Here is a 19,772-nt window from a genome sequence, read left to right as displayed (position 1 = left end):
AAGACAAACTGAATGTCTTTGTGGGAGGTATCCTTGCTTGTAGAGAATTCATTGGTACCACATCCTAGTCCACCAATATCCTTGGAGTGTTTTTGTTGGCTTAACATCTTATCCAAGGTCTCAGTGCAACCATCATACCGGATCCTTATCTTGAGCTCATCTTGACACTTCTCAAGGTCTTTCCTAAGTTTATCCACTTCACCAATTAGATCTTTATATTCCTTGTCCTTGGCCTCCAGCTCTGATGCTAAATCTTTGCATCTACATGTCTTGGTTTCCAAGTTGGATTTGGATTCCACATTCACCTTCTTAGCATTTTCCACTTGTGCTTTCAGATTAGCAATAGCTAACTCTGACTCTTGAAAACAATTAACTAACCAGTTTTGTTCCATAATGGCAACACTCTTGAACATCTTATATTAATTTCTTACTCTGCTAAGCTCCTCAAGTGCACTTACAAGTTCAACTTCAAGATCTACCTTAGCTTCATCTTCTTCAACACCTTCATCACCAATGCCAAACACATCTTGTTGATGGGATTCATCTGCAATGTCACTTTGAGATGTGTGCATCTAACATTCTATCTCTTGGGCCATAAAGAGACGAGTTTCCTCATCACCAAAACTACTGCAACTGCTGACAAATTTAACTTTATCATTTGCACAATCATTCTTCTTGCTCTCACAAACTGACCTTGCAGTTGTAGGCTCATTTCCATAGAGCTTCTTCAATCTATCCCAGAGACTTTTTGCTGATCTGCACTTGTCCACCTGTGAAGAAACATCACCCGTAAGTCCATTGAATATGGCCTTCATGGCATCAACATTGCACATAGATCTTCTTTAAGCTTCAGGACTAGTGGGAGGACTGGCATGACTAGGGAGACCATTTACAATAGACATCCAAACATCAAACCCTAGGGAGGACAAGTAGAATTCCATCCTATGACTCCATATGAAATAATTTGACGCATCAAATATCAGAGCCGGGTTTGACACTAAACAAACCATTGTGTCCAATTATCCAGAATCTACCCAAGCTAGAGAAATATTATCTACCCAGGAACCTATGCTCTGGTACCAATTGTTGGAAACAAGATGCCATTGAGTGGGGGGGTGAATCACTGGTTTCCAAACTTTACCCTTTTTAACCTAAGGTGTATTTATCCGTTAACAACCTTATACCAATTTTAACCTACCGGTAAGATAAGGCAAGACAACATAGTGCAACAACCACGCAGAAAGGGCACATCACATAAAACTGGTATATACGAGGAAAATACCAGATGGGAAAAACCTCAGTGAGAAATGCTGTTGGAGACTACTGCTCCAATCCACTCTCACAATGAACAACTATGTTACAATGTTTAGGGCACCAACCCGAGGAGCACGAACCCCTGACTTAGGGAACCAACCCCTGATTTAGGGCACCAACCCAAGGAGCACCAAGCCCTACACGGAGCACCAACTCAGTGATTACAATAAATGATATCAAAACAAAACAATAGTAATATCCTTGTTACAAATGAGCTTTGTAACTCTTCTCAAATATCTCTTCACTGGTTCACCTATGCTCTCCCCTCTACCAGTTCTCTACTCATCTTCTCTGATCCTTCCTCTACTCTGTCTCTACAGGACTACCCTTTTCTCTCTCTCTCTCTCTCTCTCTCTCTCTCTCTCTCTCTCTCTCTCTCTCTCTCTCTCCTCTCCTCTCCATACTACTGTTGCTACTTCACCAGTTCTGATTCTACTGGTAGGATCAACTGTCAGACCTTACATCTGCTACTGGTTACTCCAGCTAACTGGTTGAACCTTGCTTGGTTATCTATTTGATTCTACTTCTGCTTCGCTTCTATCTTGGGTGATCTCTTCTCACACCGCCTCTTCTCTATCAGTTCACACTCTGCTTCACAATACTGTCATACTCAGTGATAGTTCACCTATCGCCTTCACCTTGCTGGTTAAACCTTAGCTAAACCTTGCATCTAATTGAGTCTCTCCAACACTCTGTCACTATTGTCTTCTCCTATTTTTACTCTGACTAATCTACTCACATGTTCATGTCCTTCTGTCTTGCCTCCAACATCATCAATCTCTTTCTTGGATGTGCATATTTATAATAGAGCTTTCCTGCCAAAATATGATTTTGAACTTAGCGCCTTAGGGTTTTCTCACCGACCAATTTGGGATACAAGATTCAATCAAATCTTATCAGATCATGTCTCATATATGGTTACCTGCATATCACAACCATTGTCGTGCCTTGCATTACACGCCTTCTATTTTTAGAAACCATGACCCTGTTTGTCGACCTGCTTCTATCAATCACATTGAATGAGCTTGTAGTTATCTTCTCCAGGTTGACATACTGATTAGATCTCCTGCAATGATCAGTTCATCAAGGAGCGTCCTTCAATTTTCCTAGAGCCACGCACCTCTGTAGCTGATCAATGAAATATGCAATCGACATTAATGTTGATCTACCACCAAATACCTCACCAACACACTTCACCAACCTGTGCATGTTTACCACTTCAACTCCACATGGAACCTCTATCGGTATCCATCTCATCTTAGACCTCTGTGTTGGTCTGGGAAAGGTCACCGTCCAACAACACACAATTGGTGCATGCATCATACTACTGGTCCATCTTGCCTACTGGTTCTCTAACCCTGTTGGTATGTCTTCACCCTTGCACTTTGCTTCTCTTATGGTGGAACACTTAAACTGGTCAGCACTCTTGCCAACCTACCTCATGCACATCTTCAACATATGGGAGCCTTCTATATCTACACTTTTCCAACTCACCAGTTGTCATTTATACTGGTAGTATCTTCTGCATGTATACTGGTAAAATTCCATGCACACCGGTGGTACCAAACTTCATCTACATTCTGACAACATCCTCTATCTGTAACTGCTCAACCTTTTTCATTCTTCACCATTTGTCTAGTTCTCCTCTTAACCAGTTTGTTAAGGTGGTAGACTCATTTGTCTAAGTGACAGATCCCTCACTCTTCATTTGTCCCGGTAACCCATCATTCCTTTTCTGTCGGTCTAGTGCATATCCTTGATTTCATGCACTTGAGGCATCTTTGTGATTCACTGGTAGATCCAGTGTGAGCCACCAATCTCCTACCTTCAACTTATTGGCTACTTATCCCTGAGAGTGATAATGCATTCTATGTAGGTTGGGGATAAGCTCCACTTACCGGTGGGAGTGAGTCCTTGACATGTCATTCTATTTCTGGCATTGCACTGACATGTCTTAGCTGACATTGAGAATATAAATCTTCAATATGGCACACATGATTTGATTGGGCACACTCATTGTCAGTCTTCTTTGTATCTGATGGGAGTCCTACAAATTGATATCCAATAGAATACCAGTGGCCTGCACATACTTCACCTTCGGTGTTGATGTGATTTTTATAACATTCTGCCTCTTCATCACAACGAACAACCCAACATCTTGCTCTCTTGGTGATTGGCAACAATGTACTGCCAACATGTCACTTACCGGTCTTATACCATACCGGTCTCTAGTCCATGCCTTCAACACAAGTCAACATTGACTTGTGTATCGTTGACTCCAATGGCCATTGCGCTGGATAACATTCTCTTCCTTACCGGTGACCTACTAAGCTAGGTGACATCAAAGACATCATATCTGGTATGCATTAATGACAATGTTGCACATACATCTCCCATATCGGTTGGCATCCTATATTGGTTGACATCAATGACAACACAATGCCAACATATGCCAGAAAAGGCATCAAGTTATGAAGAATGCAATCCATAAAGGAAATAGTGAAACCTTAGAAAGAGAAAAGAAGAATATTCTTGACCCCCAAGAATAGATACAAGAATAAATAGACCATTATGTTGCTCACTAAATATGATTGCACCTGAAATTGTACCACCATGAATGACAACAAGCCCCCAATAGGTAGGCCAACAATGTCACATAGTGAGGAGCAACATAATAGATACTTGAATGTTATTTGAAATTATTATGAGAGATATGCCATTCATTGGCAGATGTTACTTTTATGATACGTTAATCAATATAATGTTGTATTTTGGTTTTCAAAGCTTGACACTCATTAGTAGAATGGCCATGACTTTGATGATACTTGCAAAAAGAAGAATTTTCAAGATGTTGTTTACATTTCCTTCTTCTTTTAGGCCAAAGAATAGAAATTAAATTACCGTGAAGAAGATCGGAAAAAATATTATCTTGTTGTAAGACCATATTGAAATAAGGAGATGTGGATTAACTAGACAATGGAGGTGGGGATGTTGATAAAGGAAGAGGTTGGAAACCTTTCTTTTTATTAGAAAAGTGTGATTTCTCATGACTTTCAAGACTTTCTTGCACACATCCTAAAACTTTCTCATTGTATTCATGTGTAGGATCAAGATAGGGTTCACTCTTAGGTGGAATTGGATTCAAGTTTAAACATGACAAATCAATTTCTAGACATGTGTTAGGAGAGAATTTTTGAGTATCTAATTCATCCATCTTGGATTTTATACAAAAAGAGGGTGTGAAACCTAAGGGCCCCCAATCATCCTCCAAGAGTTCTTCTTTATGAATTTATTTAGTAGGAGATGCTGTATTTGTTTGAATTAGAGAGAGGATTGTAGGAACTAACAAAATATATTGTGCTTCAATTCATATGTTCGCATTAGGTTCCAAAGCAAACACTTCATTATTATATGTGTAAGACATTGTATGTTAATCATGAACAATTTTTGGTTTCCATTGAGGTTGAGAGACATCTTGATCAAGGTGGAAAACAACCTTAGGTTCCTCAATGATATGAATGACATTTATTTGATCTTTGTTAGGCTCTTCATTTTTGGGAGAGAGAGCATTGCAAACATTATAATGATGAGAAGTAGTATCATCCTCTTGATCTAAGGAATCTTTATGATTAAGACAAACTTTAGGAAAGAGACTATTATATATCATTAATGCTTCATGTCTAGGGAGGAGATCATGAAAATAAGGTATGGTATCACTAGGAAAAGTAGCCACAATATCATCCTCTTGCACCAAAAAATCCTTATGGGGAGGTGATTTTTAGGAGACATGGATGAACATAATTCTCTAAAGATTCATCTTTGAAGTAATTGTTCATATTCTCTTTCTGCACCAATGTGCCCTCATTGGTGAGATCAATTTTGGGAGATGGTGAATAATATCTATGAATGAAAGGGAGAACTAAGTTATCATCATATGCATGAAAGGTAACATCATGAACATCTTTAATGTAAATTTAAATTGAACTAGCAAAATAAGATAAGAAATCCATATGCTCTTACGATCAAACAAGAAACTCACATGTCAAAGTACAAAGAAATGTTCACTCAATATATACATGATGGAAAGTTAAATAAAGGAAGGACATTTTGAATTTCAAATTTGAAAATTGTGATTAAACAATGCAAATTGTAAAAGTGATTGATTAACAAATTAATTAAGCAATTTGATTTGTGAATTTGAAAGATAAATGCTTATAAATCATAGCATAACATATCATAAAGATCAAATCTGAAAATGGATTTGAAAAATTATGCGATACTCAAATAAATTTTACCACTAAATTTATGTAATTCAATTTGGAAATGAGATCTAGGAGGGAACATTTGAATTTTAAATTAAATGAATAATGAGATTTGAAATGATTAATCCAAATTAGACAACCCACAAGCTCAATTTTAGAATTTAAAATTAGGGTTTTTGTGAATTAAACCTCTAAATTTATGAAGTTCAATAAAAAAATTAAACTTGTGAATGTAAATTTGAATTATAAATTGCATAAACACTCAAATCTAAGAACATAAATTAAAAATAAAGGTGTAAGGAACTTGGTTCACCAGAATGTAATGGTGAAAAATTAGGGTTTCTATTATTAGATGTATGAAAACTACTAATTTTTACTTGGGGACCATTACATTAGAGAAAGATAGGAATTAAATAGATCTAAACCATATAGATCTAATTCTAGGGGTGTTGAATGTGACTCTTCTTTCCCTTGAGTTGAGTTGAATTTTTCAAGATGATGAAATTAGGGTAAATGTGTTGGAAATTGATGTAAAAATTCATGAATTGTGAGCTACAGTCATCAGATCGATCCATGAGCTTGGATTCAAGGATTGTAAGAGGATTAAGACTTGTTCCAAGAAGGAGCTAATTTTTCAGGACTAGTGTGATGGTCGCTCTAGTCCTCCAAACTTTCTACACTCCAATGGGGGATTGATTCGTCACTATAAATAAAGCTTATCTTGAAGATCACAACTCCATAGCTGCTTCCTACATACAAAAAGAAGGGGAAATAGGTTTGAAATAGGGGTTTTCCTCCATCAAACCCTGGTTTAGGAATTAAAATTGAATGAAATTTTGTAAATACTGAAATAAATAAAGGAAAGGTATATGCCAAATCTAAAATGACTAATAATGGTGCTTTGTTCTTGAATGCTATCACATATGTTGTATGAAATGGCATGGACATGACAAAACCCTAATTATACACACATGCTTGTATATGAATGTTGTAACTTGCTCCACAATGATTGAATGAAGAATACCCAGCCTTGAAGACCTCTAAAAATGCTTGATGATGAACAATTTAATGCTTGAATGCTTGATTGCTTGATAACACTTGTTGTTAGGATTGAAATGAATTGATTAATGCCATTATATATGAGCATCTAGGTCAATTTACTGATTAGGCTGACCTCCAATGGTCACATAGAGCCACCAAATTCATTTACCGTCGAAGAGATGGGTTTCATCCCTCCCTTGAAAATTGGGCCCCATTGAGGGGGACCAAGGCACTAGGCACTCTGATTCAGTTCCCTGATCCAACTCAATTAGAGATAAAAATTAGGGTCCAGGGAGGAGGACATAGCCCTAAGGGATCATTTGGTAGGTGTATGAGGCATAAACATTGGAATTGCAACACTGAATGAACCCAAATATGAGATGAGGGGGAGATGCAATCCAAGGGGGAGACACACTAAAGTAGGGGCACAAAAATGATGTGTAAATTGACTTAGTGACAATTTATGATGCTACAATAGTGTTCCATTTGTATGTGGTTTCCTGAGTTTGATTTTGAGTTTCGTCCTCTATAAATAAAGAGGCAATGTAATATGCTCTAAATTAATCAATAAAATCTATTTTTATTTCTCCTTTATCTTTCAATTTGGTATCAGAGTTGGCCTAGGCCAAACTTCTCACAAGAGGGCCCAGGATTATGAGATTGAAACCAATGAAAGCAAGAAGTAATATGTTGGGGAATGATAGTGCCTTTGAGATTGCTGATTGTGCAAAAGCTTTTGGGTAGGAGAAGAGCCCTGGTGTCCCAATAGAGCAAGGAGAAAGAAATGAAACTCCTAAAATCGCTAAGGGGAATGCTTCTCAAGCCTCCCAGGATGCGACTAAGAAGGGTCATACAACCAAGGACCAAATTGGCTCTATATTCCAACAAGTTGGGGAGAAGGTGAAGGCAATGATGCAAGGAGTAACAAAGACTATGAAGAAGTCCTTATCTAGAGGCAACCAAAATGAGAAGTGTCCAAAATACATTGTTCACTACTAGAGGATGTTTATTGTCTCTTTTAGTGCTATTTATATACTTGTGTGTGTTTTATTTTTCTATTCAATAAAAGTGGACGGTTATTGTCTATAGACAATTCTTGTCAATATGAATCAATCTTTGTCTATCAGTTTGATGTCATATCATTAGTGTCTTGTTTTTTATTCAAAGATAGGAGGTGAAGATGAATCCCAAGTGTGTATGTGTAGCTACTTGTTGATTAAATGATGTTTGTAGATGTTAATGTTTCCTGTAGAAGATTGAAGGAAAGTTGAAAGTGGAATTAGTGTAGAGGAAGACTGAATATTTGTAAAAAATTAATGAGAATGTTGTGTAAGAGATGGGATTACCATTAAGAAGAAATCAATAAATATGATTACTATAGTAGTTGGAAGAAAATAAAAATGTGAAACAAACTAAGAAAGCAATCAGAATTCATAGTTGTGAATTTGTATGTATGAGTTGAAGCTCAATAGATATAAGTTGCACTTGAGTTGCATAAGTCTAAGTGAAGTTGAAAAAGATTCAAATTTTGAAGAGACTAGTAGCAAACAATTGAAGAAATTGAGGGGAGAACAACACTGTTACAACCTCAAAATCAAAGCTCATTGAAGAAAAAAAAAATGTCTGAAGGCCATCAATTAAAATGTCTGAAGGCCATCAATTAAGTGTTTAAAGAGAATTGCTGCAACAGTTGAAAGTTAAGAGAGTGAAAGAAAATTCTAATCACCATAAAGAGGTGAAAGAAGATTGCAAGGTGTTGAAGCAATTTTTGAAGCCAAAGATGTAGAAAGCAGATTATTGAGATCCTGAAGGTGAAGGATTGCTATTTGAAGATAATGAATTGTGGTAGCCAAGGAATGTTGAGATTTGAAGACTAGAGGATGATATTAGTTGTTTGAGCTTGTGAAAATATGAGTGAACGTGTCAATTGATAAGCAAAAGGATTTGGTTAAATGTTGTAACATTTTATTTTCTAATTTTTTTTTAAAGTAATGTTTGAAGCCAGTAGAGCGTACAAAAACCTCTGATCCTCAAACCCCAGTAGGCTGATTCCATTTGAAATATTATCGGAAGAAATAAAGAGACAGTGTTGGAAGAAATTAATTTCTCCCAATCCACATTTGCAGTAGTTACAACTGAAATGCAAGATCCATTCAAATATGGTTCACATTTTCTAAAGTTGTGTTTGATTGTCCTCCACATCGTCAACCTGGTGGGACGTTGTACTATTCCATTCATATTTGGTTTCTTGAGTCTGAGTTTAAGTCCTCTATAAATAAAGAGGCAATGTAATATGTTCTTAATCAATCAATAAAATCTATTTTTATTTCTCCTCTATCTTTAATAAAAACTATGAATAAACCAAATGATAATAAAAATTCATACCAATGAATGCCTAGATGTAATCCATCATTCTTTATTTGGGCACTTCAATTGAAATTGTAACACATTATTGACGCACTTGCACTGAAATCTGAAATATTTTATTCAAAATCTTTGAACAACAGTGCTAGTATACTGCGTCATTTTGCGCAGGATGTAAGGGAACGTGATAAATTAACAGTAATTTCTCCCATGATATGGATAACCGCTTCATCTCCATGGAGACCATGCAAGCCACCTCAATTTCCACAACAACAATTGAGATATGATTCTGTCTTATCCATATTGATATGAATTTCCACAGCAAGCTAATATATCATGAATATCGCTCTTATCATTTCAGTCGTGGTGTATAAATAAGTTCCCCTCCTCCAAATTGTTCTATAGCTTGAAAATCTTAATTTGGCTTGCAGGGAAGAAAAATATCAACCATGGAAGACTTGTCTAGTATGGTAAAGTTAGCTTCTCTTCTTTGTTTGATTTTCATATCACCATGGACAGCTTCTGTAGCTCTTGTCTAGCGCAAATTCACAGTGAGCATTTTTAGCTGAATCCCTTTTAACTTAACCATGTACTGTGGGTTTTCATGTAATGATGATTGCAGGCTGATTTGACTATGTTTACTGTGTTTCAGATTGGAAAACAGAGCATGACTAGATTGCGTAACACGCATACGATTGTAACAGTCAATGGACAGTATCCCGGCCCCACTATATATGTTAACGAAGGAGATAATCTGATTGTTCAAGTGGAAAACAACGAGCCCTATAATGTGACTATACCTTGGTAATAAAGACTAAAGTATGCTCAAAATGTGTTTATTTTAATATGATTGAGATTTTACTAGCATTTCTATTCGCTTAGTTTCTAATTTCTTTCATAGCTTTACTTTCTATTTAGGATTTTGTTTGTTTAGAATTTTTTTTTTTTTTCAATCTGCTTATATAATGTTGTATTGAGGGTTGCTTATATAATAAGCTGTTTTCTTTTTTTTTTTAATCATTTTTTTATAAAATAATATAAACTTTTTTTGTTCTGTTCAATATTGGAACTATGTTGAATATTTTCTGTGTATAAAAATGATTTTGCTTATATTGGAAAGTGATGTGTCACTGATGTACTAGACTGTTCTCTGAAAATAGAATCTTGTAATAGAAACTGGGCTGCGATCCAAAGTAGATACTGGAAGATGCGGTAATGACTAAACAAAACTGGTGAAGATGCTGCAAAGACTAAATAGAACTGCGGATGTAATAGTTAATTTCCAACATCTATATTTTTATATATTTAAAAAAAAAAATCAAAACAGATGAGTAATCTTTGTTTAACAATTATTTGTTCTTTTCTTAAAAATCAAGATAAAAATCTACGCCTATTGATATAATTATGTCTATAATTATTTATTTGTGACTCAACACTGCAGGCATGGAGTAAAGCAGTTGATATCACACTGGGTAGATGGAGCGGCCTACATAACGGAGTGGCCCATTAATGTTCGCAGTATATTTGACTACAACTTCACAATCACAGGGCAGGTAGGGACATTGTGGTGGCATGCAGACATTTCATATGAGAGAGCCACTGTGCATGGAGCATTGGTCATTTTACCTCGTGCTGGAAATGATTATCCATTTCCAAAACCAGACGCTGAGTTTCCTATCATTTTGGGTTAGTAGTTTAGACATCATTTATATTTTTTTTTCTGATATTTTTATAATCTATGTTATAATTCTTTTATTTCTTTTGGATTCAATTCTATGCAAATTTTTATCATCAACATTTCTAATCACATTCATTGATTCATCATTAAGATGAAAATAAATTTATCATCAAGATGAAAATGAATTCCAAAGAGATAAAATTTATTTTCATTCTGATGATGAATCACGAAATATGATTGAAAACTTTGATGATAAAAATTTGCATACACAATCGAATCCAGAATAAATAAGAAAAGTTTAACTTCTGTTTTCTATTTTCTATGTGAAAAAAATTTGCATGCACAATAGAATCCAGAAGAAATAAGAAAATTTTAACTTCTGTTTTCTATTTTCTATGTGAAATTATTTTGTAAATAAATTCCACGTTTCTACGATTAGCCTATGTTATATCCTAATGAAGATTTACATCATTTCCAAAAGCTATTTACTACTTTTATGACTTTTACATTGTGAACTAAATTTGGCAGGAGAATGGTGGAATGCGAATGTGGAAGATATGGTAGCAGGAAGTATACCAAGTGACCTGGACGCATACACCATTAACGGCCAGCCAGGACTCTTTTACCCTTGCTCTGCCAATGATTTGTAAGCTTGTGCATTTATGAACTAAACTTGAAATCAGTAGTAATTTTGAGGAGATGACTAATAAATGGATGAATTATGTATGCAGATACCACCCGGATTTGGGTTGAGAGAGGGAAAACTTATCTTCTGAGGATTATAAATGCTGCGATGATTAATCATTCATCCGTGTTCAAAATTGCGCAGCACAATATGACTGTTGTGGCTGTGGATGTCGTGTATACAAAACCTTACACAACTGACATGCTGGTCATACAGCCAGGTAGCACTATGGATGTGCTCATCACAGCTAACTACATCGGCACCCGCGTACTCAACAGCCAGGCTGTAGGGACTGGGTCCTTCAATACTAGTGCAACAACAATATTGCAATACGAAGGCAACAGTTCTGAATCCTCCTTTCTCCAGCAAAGTCAAGCATTTTCTTTGGTATTCAATTCTGTTGGAAACTAGTGCGTCACTGCCTGCAACCTGCAGTTTCTATTTCCGTTTAAGTTTGCTTTCAGAATTTGTCAAATAAACTTTTCTGTTGCCATAGTAAGTTTCTTACGGTGGAAATGAAACATTTCATTATTGGCAATGTTGTTGGAAAGATTCGTTTCTTGGTCTGTGTAATGTTTTTTAAATGATAAATAATTCGAAAATACAAATTTTATCGCTTGATAATAATGAAGAAAATGGGTTATGATGACAAAGGTCTGGGAAAAGATGGGCGAGGAATTAGAGAGCCGATTCAGTCAATTATGAGGCCAAAGAAAGAAGGCCTCTAACATTATACCGCTTTAATGGTTTTGAGAGTCCAACTCCTATTGATTCTTCCTTCATAGCTCATGTAGAGTTTGTGAGAAAGCTTTGGAATGGACATTTTGGTATGTCAACTATTAGTATCTTTAGCAGATGAGCACTCAGTCTTTGGTGCTTGGCCTACCTTGGATTTCTTGAACTAATGGTGTTTGTTGAGGTTTTGTGCATCACAAGGATTCTTTTCCTTCAAGTAGAGCCCATCATACTACATCACCCTTGGAGTTAGTTCCTAGCAATCTCATGTCCTTTTCGACCCCATCTTTTTTGGGGCCAAGTATATTCTTAAGTTCATTGATGACTTCTCAAGGCATACATGTGTGTACACTCTGAAGTACAAGAGTGATGTATTTGATTTCTTCAAGATGTATAAGGCATTTGTGGAGAAGCAGTCCAGTCTTTCTATTAGGCATATACACACTGATAATGGGGGGAGTATGTCAATTAGATATTTTGGGACTTTTGTATTGATTATGGCATCCTTTATCAACTTACAATTTTTTATACCCATTAATAGTTCATGATGTTATTGAGAGGAAGAACAAAACACTTCGGGGGATGGCTAATTGCTTGATCTAGTCTCAGGATATGGATGGAGATTTTTGGGTTGAGGTAGTGAATTGTACCAATTACATTCAAAATTAGATGCCTCACAAGGAATTGTGACAAATGACTCTCGAGGAGGTTTGGTCCCATGTCAAGCCTAATGTGTCTACATTTATAGTTTTTAAGAGTGTGACTTGGTCATTTATTTTTGATGCATAGAGAAGTGCCATGGAGAGGAAGAACCAATCGTTTATCTTTGTTGGCTACTGTGAGGATTATAAGGCATATAGGTTGTTTGATCCTATTTCCAGAGAGGTCTTGTTTCAGCAAGTGTCCAATTTGATGAGCATTATCCTCTGATGGACTCTCCATCAACAACTTCTCTATTACTTCCTACTGCTCCTTCATTTCTCGAGGATTCTTTTCCTTCTAAGGATGAGGTAGATGCTCCAGTGTAACCCTCAACACTTGTCCCGCCACTTCCTAAGTGGGCTCATGGTACTATTGATGTAGCTAGAGATTGGGCAAGTGATCCTCTAGATTCTTGTCGCACTTGTTCATAGAGTTTTGGGGTCTCTCTCGTTAGTTGGGCTATTTCTATCGGTTCTAAGAAGTTTTTTGATGTGATAGGTATTCTACAGTGTGATTAGGCTATGGCATAGGGGTATTCTTTACTTATGAAGAATCACACTTGGGATCTTGTTCCTCTTCCTAAGGGAAGAAAGTTAGTGTGGTAAAAGTGGGTGTATCATACCAAGTATCATGTAGATGGTTCCATTGATAAGTATAAGGCTAGAGCATCTTATTGCTAAGGAGTTTTCACAAGTTGAGGCCATTGATTATTCTAAGACTTTTTCTCCTATTGCCAAGATGGTTTCTATTAGCCTTGTACTTTCTCTTGTAGCTTGATAGGGATGGTCAGTATATCAAATGAATGTGATTAGAAGATCTATATGGAGCAGCCATAGGGTTTTATGCAGGACCCTTCACTTGTTTGCAGGCTTTGATGTTCATTGTATGGTCTCAAACAGACCCCTCGGGCTTGGTATGAGAAGATGGACACATTCTTACTCTACTAATTTCACACATTGCCATTCTGATCCCATGATCTATACTTAACGAGAGGAGGGAGATCCTTTGATAGTGGTCTTGTAGGTGGATGATTTAATTCTTACAGGCAGTTGTTCTTCCATGATTCAGAGTGTTCAATGAGCATTGATAGAGTAGTTCAACATGATAGATCTTGGTCTTCTGCACGACTTCCTTGGTCTTCAAGTTATTCAATCTTCAAATGGTATTTCTATTTGTTATCAAAAGTATGTTATTGATATGCTTCAAAGATTTGGCATGCTTGATAGCAAGCTTGCCACCACACCATTTAAATCTAAGGTTGTGTTGTCTTCCAATTGTTCTCATTTAAAGCACCGTCTGTTTGAGGCCTTTCTTTTTTTTAACAATTCATGTTTCTTTTCATGCATTGCATCTCTTGCTTTTGGAGAGAGGTTTTCTTCCATGTGTTTTTTCTCCTTTTATCTGCTTAGAGAGACTTCATTGGTTCATACATGGGTACCTAATCAAGACTTTTGTTGTCGGGACCCATTTCTACATTTATGCATTTTGAGTTTTTATGCTCACCCTAAGTTTCACTTAAGGTATGGTGTTAGATCATATCTAGCTATTAGTTATTTTTTTTTACAACTAGCTATGCTTTTTTGCTTAAGTTCACTTAGGAGTGCTTATTTTAGTTGTGCACCTAATTTAGCTTTTATACATCTACCTTAGCTAGAGTTGAGCTTTATTTAGCTCACCATGCTTGCACTTTAGTTCTACTAAATTTAGATTTGTGATTTGTTTATAAACACCTCATTGTACAATTGTAACTCATTTTGTATTCTTTTCTTTTGAGTATTAAAGTACTCATTTGTACAACTCTCGTTTGTGGAAGGTATCCTTGTTTGTTGTTTGATCTTGCAGGTGTTTGTGTTATGAATTTCAACATTATACATGCTTGAAAGTATGCATAAGTAAGGATGTAGGGAATCAAAATTTAGAAAATTTGCAAGACACTAGGTTCAAACCTATTTAATAGAAATGCAAGGTATACCTTTACTCCCATACCACTCACCTTACCAAACCTTAAGAGATGAATAAAAAATATGCTTCAACAATAGTAACATTGCAAATAATGACATGTAAAAGTAGCATTTAGGTGTCTAAGTACATTTAGAAGTTAGTCTCATCCTAACATGAATTTATACCATTTCAACTCCATAGGATAGTTATGAAAATAAAATATATGAATTATAACTCAACTTAAATACTTTAGTGTCAAAACTCATAAAATATAAAGGAGTAAAAAGAAGAATAAATAAAAGGCAAAAGGAAGTTGTAGGAAGGGTTGGAGTATTTTCTTACAAAGGAAGTGCACAAGTTCAATGTTGATATTGATTAATCGACCACTACAAACTTCTGTGTCTTTATCAATTCTTGAAAAGATTAAGATAAGGTTAGTCTGTTGTTGATGGAAAAAATGCATTGTAATAACATTGAAAAAAAAAAGATTGATGCACCAAGTTTATCCTAATTTTGATTTGTTTAAGAGGGTTTTTTTACTAACAAGTTAAATACATCCCCTTGCATCTTCGGAAGTTTAGTGCTACCGTAAGAACACTTTGTTGGTGAGGCGGCTACCAAGGCAGAAACCCCCACTCGACTACTCAACTTGTAGGCCTTTTACCTTTGCTAGACCAGGTTTGGACAAGTGTGGAGAATGATGGCCCTCCAAAAATGACCTCGTGGAGAGAAATCCTCCCTACGTGGTCTGGTCTTTTTGGAATTTGACTAAGCTAAAAATCTAAGTACTCCAAACAAAAAATACAACCCCTTGAATAAAATTCTATAACAGAAACTAATAATAAAACTAAAATTGCACTCCCATAATTAAATACTATGAATAAAACAAATAAGAATAAAAACAAATATCAATGAATGCCTACATGTAATCTGTCATTCTTTCTTTGGCAACTTCAATTGAAACTATAACACATTATTGACGTACTTGCACAAAAATCTGCAATATTTTATTCGAAATCTTTGAACAATAGTGCTTGTATGCTGCCCATACGTCGTTTTGTGCGATATGTAGGGGAAAGTTAGAAATTAACAATAATTTCTCCCATGATATGGATAAATGCCTCATCTCCATGGAGACTATGTAAGCTCCCTCAAATCCACAATAGGAATTGAGATATGATTCTGTCTTATCCATATTGATATCAATTTCCACATCAAGCTAATATACTATGAGCATCACTCTTCTCATTTCAATTGCTGTGTATAAATATGTTCCCCTCCTCTAAATTGCTCCATAGCTTGAAAATATTAACTTGGCTTGCAGGGAAGAAAAATATCAACCATGGAAGACTTGTTTAGTTTGGTGAAGTTAGCTCATCTTCTTTGTTTAATTTTCATATTGTTAGTTTTATGTTAAACTTAACAATCAGATTGACAGTAAAGAATAAGAAAACACAAATGCACACATAACACAGTGATACCCTGGGAAAACCTCCCTCTTGGAGGAAAAACCCAACAACAATAATCTCAGTTCTGATTTGATTAAGTAGATTACAAGTTTACCCTTCTAGGGCATAAATCAACTATAGAAAAACTTATCTTAATATGGAAGTCACAATGATGTGCAGATTGCTGTCAAACTTAGACAACCTTTGGGCAGCCTTGACACGCTCCAACAGACCTAAGGCAAATTCGACAGGCCAGAAGATCTTCGCCCAACCTAGTAGACAAATCACTGACTGATAAGCATTCACTGCCCTAGAGTGCAGCTCCAGATTTGTTGACCATGGATACTAATCAATGAAGGAAATTACAAATCACATACAATAGAATTTCACAAACCTTGCCGAGGTAATTTGCTAAGTGTGTATATGTTGTGTTGACGCTTGCATTTCTTTGAATATCTATGAGCTTTTACATCTTATTTGACTTAGGTCGGCCTTTACAGTAGATTTATAAGGCATCTAAAGTCGACACACAAAATAGGGTCTGACCCATAATAATTACAAGTTACACATTATAGGGTCAGCCCTATCACATCAACAAGTTACATTATATCACCCATTTAGGGCCCATCATGAATCACAAGTTACAATGCCCATTTAGGGCCAGACCCAATTACAAGTTACACAAGTTGAGCACCCAAATAGGGTCTGGCCTTTAAAATTCACAAGCTACATAATATAATCACATAAGTAGGCCCATCAAACATTTACTGAGCTAGGACGACCCAATCAAGGGATACGACCTAGCTATATTTCAACACTCCCTCTTAGCTAGGGAGGATCCCTTGAATAATGACATTACACCATGACCATGCGTCATGGACTCTTTCCATGATATCCATCATGCATTCCCATAGAGGATGGTTCCAAGATGCAACATGGATTCCTTCCATGATATTCACCATGCATGCCCGTAGAGGATGAATTCAATATACATCATGAACTCTTTCATGATACCCATCATGCACACCCACAGAGGATGGATCCACCTTGCATTGTCCGCAGAGGGTGGAAGAGGTCTTACACCTCAAAGAAACTACCAACTTGCACTCCGTAGAGGGTGGTCCCACCTTGCACTCCGCAGAGGATGGTCCCACCTTGCACTCCGCAGAGGGTGGGTCCACCATGCCTACTTGCAGAGGGTGGAATGAGGGCTCTAACCTCAGACTTCTCCCAGAGAAGAATGCCTTAACCGAAGGCTTTCACCTCAATCTTCTCCCAGAATATTGCCTTAACCGAGGGCTTTCACCTCAATCTTCTCCTAAAATATTGCCTTAACTAAGGATATGGCTTCCTCTGAAGCTAAAACAAAAAAAAAGCTCCCTCTGAAGCTGAATACAACAAGCTCCCTTTGAACCTGAACCTGATCATAGTATCACCAACTAAGCTATATCTCTTAGTCTTTAGCCTGTGATGCTTCCTCACAGGATGTCACAAAACCTTTCTCTCTTGAATACAATCACCATCTTTATGCTCCTCAGTTCATCTTGAAAGCATTTAAGAGAGGTTACTAATAGTTCAAGACTATCATACATGATTCACTATCCAATGAATTGATAACAACATGAAAAATTCAAAAAATACTTATCTCTTATAAGTTAGTTTTCAACATAACCATCCACTTAGATCACACTGAATCATCTAATGATGGCTATGCTTGCCATCACTTATAATCCATTCTCATCCATAAGCACTTCATAAATACCCTCGTCACATGAGCATATTGATTCGGTTTGAAGTCTGGACACTGCATGGCATTAGCAATCAATAGTTGTGAATCATTTCTCAGTTTGTATGAGTAGAGCAATAAGCCTGATAGAATTGCATTCATGCTAGTCTTCTTCAACACTTCTTTGTGCTACTTGCTCTGATTTCTCAGTCTGCAAAAAAAGGATACGAGATCTACCTTCAAGCTGTTAGGCTTTATAGAAGGAACCCGCTCTGATACCATGTTAGTTTTATGTTAAACTTAGCAATCAGATTGACAGTAAAGAACAAGAAAATACAAATGCACACATAACACAGTGATACCCTGGGAAAACCTCCCTCTTGGAGGAAAAACCCATCACCAATAATCTCAGATTTGATTTGATTAAGTAGATTACAAGTTTACCCTTCTAAGGCATAAATCAACCATAGAAAAACTTATCTTAATCTGGAAGTCAGGGTGATGTGCAAATCGTTGTCAAACTTAGATAGCCTTTGGGCAGCCTTGACATGCTCCAGCAGACCTAAGGCAAATTTGGCAGCCCAGAAGATCTTCGCCTAGCCTAGTAGACAAATCATTGACTGATAAGCATTCACTGCCCTAGAGTGCAACTCCAGATTTGTTGATCATGGATGCTAATCAATGAAGGAAATTGCAGATCACATACAATAGAAGTTCTCTAACCTTGCAGAGGTAATTCACTAAGTGTGTAGATGTTGTGTTGATGCTTGCATTGCCTTGAATATATATGAGCTCTTACATCTTATTTGACTTAGGTCGGCCTTTACAGTAAATTTATTAGGCATCTAAAGTTGGCACACAAAATAGGGTCTGACCCATAATAATTACAAGTTACACATTATAGGGTCAGCCCTATCACATCAACAAGTTAAATTATATCACCCATTTAGGGCCCAGCATTAATCACAAGTTACAATGCCCATTTAGGGCCAGACCCAATTACAAGTTACACAATTGAGCGCCCAAATAGGGCCTTCCCTTTAACATTCACAAGCTACATAATATAATCACATAAGTAGGCCCATCAAACATTTACCAAGCTAGGTCGTCCCAATCAAGGGATATAACTTAGCTATATTTCAACACATATCACCATGGACGGTTTTTGCAGCTCTTGTCTAGCAAAAATTGACAGTGAGCATTTTTATTAGAATCCCTTTTAATATAAGCATGTTATCTTGATTTTGATGTGCAGTTTAAACTGCCCATGTTTACTGTGTTACAGATTGGAACACAGAGCGTGACTAGATTGTGAAACACAGAGACCATTGTAACAGTGAATGGATAGTATCTTGGCCCCACTATAATTGTTAACGAAGGTGATAATCTGATCGTCCAAGTGCAAAATGATGGGCCGTATAATGTGACTATACATTGGTAAGAAAGACTAAAGTATGCTTGAAATGTGTTTTATAATATGATTGAGATTTTAGTATAAAAAATATCAAAATTTAAAGAGTTTTTCTAAGATCATCTTCTTTTCATTTAAATTTAAAAATTGAAAAAAATCTATATTGCATCAAATTTATTTAGATTTTTAAACGAGTATCATGTAGCGGTGTTTAATTTTATATAATTATATTTGATTGTTTGAATTAATTGATTTGATTTATATAATTAAAAAATAGAAATAGTCAATGTCATTTGAATTATAATTGAAACTTAGAAATATAACATTATATTTATTGTAATTTGATTTTAATTTTGATTTTGAGAAATAAGATTGGATTAGAAATAATAAGATATATTAGAATATTATCTAATTCTATTCCATTTATAAGTAATATAATATTAAATTACATGCAATAATCTTAAT

The 19,772-nt window shown here is 36.1% G+C and overlaps 1 protein-coding gene across 1 annotated transcript in view; it reads left to right on the top strand.

The window, feature by feature from the left end:
* Positions 1-11,755, top strand: part of LOC131874015 (laccase-12-like) — a 90,320-nt gene extending 78,565 nt beyond the window's left edge. Inside the window, exons 2-6 of the mRNA XM_059217220.1 lie at positions 9,413-9,505; positions 9,604-9,785; positions 10,423-10,667; positions 11,188-11,265; positions 11,391-11,755. Of these exons, the coding sequence (XP_059073203.1) occupies positions 9,413-9,505; positions 9,604-9,785; positions 10,423-10,667; positions 11,188-11,265; positions 11,391-11,755 (963 nt within the window). The remainder of the gene's footprint in view (positions 1-9,412; positions 9,506-9,603; positions 9,786-10,422; positions 10,668-11,187; positions 11,266-11,390) is intronic.
* Positions 11,756-19,772: the final 8,017 nt, after the last annotated feature.

This window comes from Cryptomeria japonica, chromosome 3 (genome assembly GCF_030272615.1).
Source record: "Cryptomeria japonica chromosome 3, Sugi_1.0, whole genome shotgun sequence".
In the NCBI taxonomy this organism is placed as follows: Eukaryota; Viridiplantae; Streptophyta; class Pinopsida; order Cupressales; family Cupressaceae; genus Cryptomeria; species Cryptomeria japonica.
The sequence above is the reverse complement of the archived record's forward strand: the minus strand, read 5'-3'. Positions and strand labels throughout refer to the sequence as shown.